This window comes from Solanum dulcamara, chromosome 2 (genome assembly GCF_947179165.1).
Source record: "Solanum dulcamara chromosome 2, daSolDulc1.2, whole genome shotgun sequence".
Classification (NCBI taxonomy): Eukaryota; Viridiplantae; Streptophyta; class Magnoliopsida; order Solanales; family Solanaceae; genus Solanum; species Solanum dulcamara.
Window position 1 is genome coordinate 2,438,537 of NC_077238.1, and position 7,823 is coordinate 2,446,359.

At 29.3% G+C, this 7,823-nt stretch overlaps 1 protein-coding gene across 1 annotated transcript; it reads left to right on the forward strand.

Annotated features, from left to right (window-relative positions):
* The first annotated feature begins 2,615 nt into the window (after positions 1–2,615).
* LOC129874234 (adenylate isopentenyltransferase-like) lies at positions 2,616–4,319 on the forward strand. The gene has a single exon (XM_055949496.1). It carries the CDS (start codon positions 3,251–3,253, stop codon positions 4,259–4,261), a length of 1,011 nt encoding a protein of 336 aa, XP_055805471.1. The 5' UTR covers positions 2,616–3,250; the 3' UTR covers positions 4,262–4,319.
* Positions 4,320–7,823: the final 3,504 nt, after the last annotated feature.

The window sequence follows — 7,823 nt, forward strand, 5'->3', positions numbered from 1 at the left end:
GCAAGCACTCCTCTAAAGTGCCATGAAGGGTGTTTAGTAACTAGAAGCAAATGTAAATATTCACTTAAGAAGTTTAATTACCCACGGATTAAAGATACCAAAATCGTCAGCCAAATAATAACAACCACAACAATAACAACTGCGTTCAAAAGTAGGGAAAGACATTTCCATTTTTTTGGGTTAAAGTATTTTCTCTAAAATGTTTTTTTTTTTTTGATGATTGAACACCAAAATATGACTTATTTCCTGAAAAATATTTTTCAAACCAAAATCTCCTAATTGTTTCAAATATTTGCCATTGTTAATTATTTCAACTTTACCTTCCACTAGGGTAAGGGGCATGGTTCAGCCCCGATAATTGAAAAATATTCTTTAATTTTACAAGTGAAGTCTTTCATATAAAATTTAAAATTTCATAATATTGATAATGTTCCAAAAAACAGGGCAAAGAAATGACTAGGACATCATTTCTAGTTCTTTTTCGATAGAAACTTACTAACACCTGATATTTGAGTAAGTCAATATATAGATAATAATATGTATTTGTACGAAGACTTTCAATAGTTAACTAATATACATTATTATTTCTTATAATAACTTAATTATAATATATTTACATAGTTTGATATAAATATTCCGTTGATGCAGTTTACCTTCTTTTTTTTCTACCTCTACTAATGCTCGATCGATTCCTCAGTAGACAAAAAAGGAAAAATCTTGCTTGTAGCAAATTGAATAAATGGCAATTGGCAACAATATGTATTTCATTTCACCTAACGAAATTAAAATTAGTGGCACTCACTAACTAGCAAAATTCGTCGCTAATATTATATAATAATGAATTAGTGACAGATTATAAAAAAAAATTAACTACAAGCTATTTAGCGAGAGAGCGAGAAATAAAAGATGAATTTCATTGATTTTTGTTTTTTTGGTAGCGTATAGTACTAGCAGCGTTGTAATTAAAATTCATTTAGATAAAAATGGCTCTCTCTAAGCTATTTTAATGAAAAAGAATAATATTTGAAATACTAAAAGTGTGTCAAAATTTTTCTTTAATAAAGAAAGGTGGGAGGGGGGGGGGAGGAAAGAATATTTATGCTCAAAAACTTGAGGTCTGATATTTGAAATTATCTGGCTCAGCTAATTCAAATTCATATTCGAAATAATTGGCTAAGAAGAATTAGTAACTCTTTGGTTTGATTATTATTGATATATATATATATTTAAACTAAATGTTTTGGGGAGTTTTGATATTCAAATAAAATATTTAAGACCTCACTTTTGTTTTCTATTATTTTAGGTTTGTGAATAATGTATTCAAGTTGTTACGTGGCACACGTTTTTAACTATTTAAACAATACATCACTCATATAACTTGTTAAAATTAAATTTGACAAGATGCGTATTTATGGATCCAAATTGACACCTATAATTTGTGACACAATTTTTAAAAAAAATATTGTTAGACTCATAAAAACCAAACAAAAAAAAATTTAACCAACCCCAAATATGAAACTACCAAGAATATTATGGAAAAACATAGTTACTTGTTGGTGTTTTAGCAATTACTATTTCTATTTCAATTTATATAACACACCTTTTTTAGTCGGTCCCAAAAAATAACATGTATTCTGATTTGAAAAAAAATTAATAATACTATCAATATATTATCCATGTTGAGTTCTAATTATATGACAAAAATCTATAAAAATGTACCTTTCTATTTAAAAATTATTTATTTTAGTAATAATTTTAAAATATTATAGAATCTTTATATATTTTTTAAACTTCGTATCCGATATACGGAAGGAGTAACAAACTGTTGTAACAAGAAATTGTTGGAGAAATGACCTTGAATTGGACCAAATAGGTTGTGATTACTTCCCTCATACTTGGCCCAAACATATACGTCTTATTACTTGTAATGACCCGCCCAATTTAGTTCACACCCACCCATCCATTTGAACACATATCCACTTTTTATCTCTTGAATAATTAAAAAGTGATTATTATTATTTCAGAATATTGACTATTTTTTAAAGATAGGATCGAAAAATAACTAACAAATGTTATTTCTACGTTATTTACGGTAGAGAATTATGGCATTAATTTTTCAAAAAGATCTTAATTATATCATACTAACACCTTACATAGGTAGAAATATGTTTTTTATAAAATATAAGCAACTCCTTTTGCAAATCAATTATAATAACAAAAAAAGACATTTCAATCAAGAGAGAGTAGTAAACGTTCTAACGTTTTCCTATTAAGTTTCGTACTAATACAAAATTGTATATTTGTTTGTATTATTTAATATATATAAATTATTTGTGTAACTATATACTTTGATATGATATTTTCATATTTTAGTACATAAACATGTCTTTTAACTTGACATCATCTCACATTTATGCTTTCAACTTTGAATGTACACAGTTAGACGTTTAAACTTATATAAAATTGAACAAACACAAACATGCATCCTATATGACAATTCGCATAAGATACATTGTAACTGATTTATAAATATCAAATACCAAAAATATATGATATACCATTCCAAATTTCATTATCAAAATTACGACATAAAAAAAAATTCGATTCAATATCTACCGTATCGTCTCCACCTTATGTATTCATCTTGTCCAACAATGTGCAATCTTTAAGTTGAAGACAAATTTTTGTTTTATTTTTTCTTATTCAAAAAGTAGTACTTTAACATCATTAAAAATATGCAAACAAGCTATAAAATGGAAGCCAAACATACATGAAATTCTCCCAAGTATTACTTCACCTTTCTCCCACATTTCCTCTTCATTAAACTCACATTTCTCTTCCTCATTTCAATGGCAGAAAAATACACTACCAACAACTTATCAATTTTAAGGTAAGTTATGAAAAATAACAATATCTATTGTCATGGACAATAAAAATTAGATAGTTGTACTATATTGTATAATATATATAGAAACAAAAAAGAAAAAAAAAACAGAGCAAATGAAGCAGTCAATAAGCTTATGGTTTCAAGAATAAAACAGTAGCACTATATATTCAGGTGCTGCAATTTTTCAGAGTACTAAATCAACCAACCAACCCCTCCCACTCCACCCCATCCACATCCCATTTCATGTTTTCTGTATGTTATTGTACATAATAATTAGTTACAGTAATAGTAGTAGTAGAATCCAACTCTTTTTCTGCTTATCTCAGCTTCACACGCATTTTTCATTCTTCTTCTTCTTTACTTATGAGAAGATTATTCATAACAGCAACTTATAATTATCGTCTTCTCCAGTACTCCAACAATACTAAAACCATTAAATTCCTTCATATTCCCAAATGGGTATTCCGTAACATGGCAACAAGAAGTACAGTAGCACCAACATCGAAAAAAATAGTTGTTATAATGGGTGCTACTGGTTCTGGAAAATCAAAACTCTCAATCGACCTCGCTACTCGTTTCTTCCCATCGGAAATTATTAACTCCGATAAAATTCAAGTTTCTAAAGGCCTTGATATTACAACGAACAAAATTTCAATACCTGAACGCCGTGGCGTTGTTCATCATTTACTCGGGGAGTTTTCCGGTTCTGAGTTGTTTACCCCTTCTGATTTCCGTTACACAGCTGATGAAAGAATTTCCGATATTATCAATCGCCGGAAACTTCCATTAATCGTCGGCGGGTCGAATTCCTTCATCTACGCCTTGTTAGCGAATCAGTTCAACCCGGATTTCGACGTTTTCGATGAGTCGAATCCGGTTCAGTTTGTATCAAAGGAGCTTCGTTATCGTTGTTGCTTCATCTGGGTCGATGTGTTAACTCCGGTTTTAAATCAGTACCTGTTCAAACGAGTAGACGAGATGATGAGCTCCGGGATGTACGAGGAGCTCGAGCAGTTCTTCGAGAAAAACGGGTTTTCCGATCGGAGCTCCGGGTTGAGAAAAGCGATAGGGGTACCGGAGATGGAAGGGTATTTCAGGAATTTGAAAAATTGTACCACCGTACAGGAAAAATGCAGGCTATACGAGGAAGCAGTGAGAGAGATAAAGGAGAATACGAGGCAGCTAGCAGAGAAACAGATATGGAAGATCCAACGGTTGAGAGAAAGTGGGTGGGACCTACAAAGAGTAGATGCCACGGAGGCATTCCGGTCGACGATGTTGCCGGAAAATAGCAAGATTCCGGCGACGGAAATTTGGGAAAGACAAGTTGTATTACCAAGCATGAAGATTGTGAAACATTTTTTGTTGGAGTAGGTTTTCCAGCTAATTACAACTCTTCTAAAAGTCTCCATTTCCTTATTTTTCTCCCCTCTTTTTTTTTTTTTTTTTATAAATTTAAAATTTTTTGAGGGAAAAAAAAGCTCCCAGATTATTTTGGGAATTTTGGCGGCTTTTTTTAATCTGCTAACTTTTTTACAAAAATATACGGAAAAAATGGAAGAAAATCAAGAAACAGAGTCTTCTAGAATTCCTTTTTTTCCTTTTATTTTTTGCTTTTTGGTGTTTATTTGGAGTGAGTTGAAAATTGAAACATTTCGATGAATATTTATTCGTATTGAGTGTATACATCAAAGTAAAGATATATACATAATTTAAATGTATTGTGATAAAATTTATAATATAGGAGGCCGTTTGAATTGGCTTATAAGCTGTTTTCAGCTTTTTTTGAGTGTTTGACCGGTCAATTTAAAGTCAAAAATAAGCCCCAATAAATAGTTGAATTTATTTGGATGAACTTATTTTAAGCAGTTACTAAGTTGAAAACAGCTTATAAATAAAAAAAAAATTGGTCTACACTTATTTATTTATTTTTAACTTATAAGCTGCTTAAAAATAAGTCAATCCAAACATGCTATAGATCATAATATTCAAATTTTAAATCTGTATCAACTAAAATTATATCAAATAATGTAAGCAGACATGACAATATCTCACGAGAGACAAGTTTAAGGAGGATCATTTTTATGATTCTTCTCTTTTTGGGGTAAAATGCTTTCTACCAAATGTGATTTTATATTTAGGATTCAAACTCAAAAGTCTGATTAAGAATAGAAAGTATGTATTTAACACTCCAGCTCATCCTTTGATGATATTTAAGGAGGATTTATGTTTTGACAAAGCTAAGAAAGAGTTCAACATGTAATTAATTAAAAGCTTAGTGAAAACTCTATTGAGGGTGACCAGTATACTCGAAAATTAATCTTTATTATGCTATCCTTTTCTTGGACAATCAATTAAATTTAAAACTCAGTTAGATAATGTGTTTTTCCAAAAAAAAAAAAAAAACTCTTATTTTAGTGATCACATTTTGTTAGCAAGTGACCGTAATTATAAACTTTATGCTATAATACATTAAAATTTGATTTTAAAAAAATGTATGATTTACCTTTTACCTCATAGGATTGGCTCGACGGTCGCACCTCTCAAGTATCGCAATTTCTTATTATTTTTTATATTTTTCTAGTGGTTATTATAACTTTTATATATATTAAATGTATAAAATATTTTAGCCTATCCGTAAATTTTAAACCATTATAATGGGTAATCAATTTTATTTTTAAATTTACTTATCACACTTCTTTTGGATAATTATACGTAGTTATCTTTTATGTATTGATATTGTAAAAATAATCTTTCTATATTATATATCTATTGTTATGACTCATGATATGTATTATTGGTCCATCAAACATCACATATTCGGCTTTTAGGACTATGTTATCATCGAGCTCAAAACACACATATCATATGAACTGATAGATTTAAATGATCATATTTGCTTTATGTTGTGAAATTCCAAACCTCTTTGTTAATGTGTTGGCTTCATGTCTAGGGTATTTTGGAATTTCAATGTCTATGCTTGAAACGATGCCTTTCCATTAATGGTTTGGTATTACAGTCAATCAAAGATATTCAAAAGTGACAAAATATTGATAGTATCATTAAAAAATTCTCAACTAAGAAAATGTGTCACTTTTTATAAATCAATTTAAAAAATGTTACATTTCCTAAATTGAAACAAAAAAATATATAAGATCATGATTTGTTGGGCCCATACCAGCACGGCGCTCTGTATCTAGTGTGACCTAACTCCTATAGGAATCCATTATGAAAGATTTATTGGACGATTTTCGATTCACTCAAATCTAAACCGTCATTAAATTCTTCTTTACAAGATCGAATTGTTTTAATTAGTGGAAATCTTAATACACACTAAAATAAAATAAATCAAAATCAAAGTAACAAAGAATTATTAATATCCACATGGACATTTGTTATACAAGTATACTTTGAGAATCAAAACAACAATATTTTTTGTTCCATTTTCACATTGAATTTATTAATGTGTCTATATATATTTGAAATAGTATCCTCAGATTTGCAGATGATATTAAGTATCAAATGGGAGATTACAACTTCTCTATAAGATCCATCCACTCTTAAACAAAGAAAACTTAATATTCATGGTTTAAATATAATCTTTTTCTCTTATCTTGTTTAATAATATCGGAACTCTTTTTTTCTAATTTAGACTTCTCAGATCGAAAGGTTTGTGATCTAGAGTTCATGATTGGTTATCAGGTTATACTAAAGATCCCGCCCATGAAAGGTGGGATGAATTTGGTATGTGGTGATCAGGTTATACTGAAGATCTCGCTCGTAAATAAACCATTTACTGCTAGATATATGTGTATTTTTTAACGGCATGATCGATTGATCAATTGCAAGTGTTATAACAATATATCTTACTTAGATTGCCTAAATCCAATCTAATTTGATTTGATTTGATTTGATTCATCTACATGTCTTTTAATTAAGAACACTAAACTTTGATTTATAGAAGAAGAGACAAATTAATTACTTATGTTTAATAACTTTAGATTTCCCTCATTGGCAGTCGAACATGTTACACTTTTGCCAAGTTGGATGTTAATTAAATATATCAAACATATAAAAAATTCATTCAAGAAGCAGCAAGTTAAAAGAAAAAGACTTTCATACCAAAATACTTGGGATTAAAAATATCGCGAATGTTATATAAATTGTTTCGACCATTATATTAAAAATGTCGCGAGTTTGTGTTATAAGTTATAAAATTCTTCATTTTTCTCTCTCATTCTAATATGTGATTCATCTAAGATTGATACGTGCATTTCTTTAAAAATTTATTATCACCTATTCTGTGTAAACCGCAGTACCGTTGATAAATCCTTTGTCATGAGCGTCACAAAAGAGTGTTTTTTTCTTGCTTCTTTTTGTATGTCATAATTATTTACAATATACTTTAGGATTATGATATCACAATGCGTAAATAGTGGAGTTAGCTAGTGTTAATAAATAATTTGGGATCATCAAACATGCCAAGGCAAACAATAGTGGTATGCATGTAACCCCTATATAGCTGATTAATGATTCATAATATTAAGCCCCTTAATATATATATATGTGTGTCCTAACATATAGTTAAAAAAATACACCAACTATAAATTAAATTTGGACTAAAATAGCATCGCATGCTTCCAACCTGCAGCTTCAATTATGTGCAGCACCTGAACTTAGACATGTTGGTTTAATTTAAAATTAATAAGTTGTTTTTGTATAACCCAAAAAAAAAGGTTTTACTCCTTTCATCTAAAAATTCTTATTAAGAAGTGCTATGAAACCTACGCGATACGTATTTATATTAGGTTCAATAATATGCGATATGTCGATTTGATTCATCTTTAGTAATGAAAAAATTGATTAGACTCCAATACGAATATCAAACACGCACCTAATTAAAAAAACAAAAATAAACTTGTCTGTCTCTATTTTG

Coding starts and splice junctions, on each gene's coding strand:
- LOC129874234 (XM_055949496.1), top strand. CDS start 3,251: ATGAGAAGATTATTCATAACAGCAACTTATAATTATCGTCTTCTCCAG.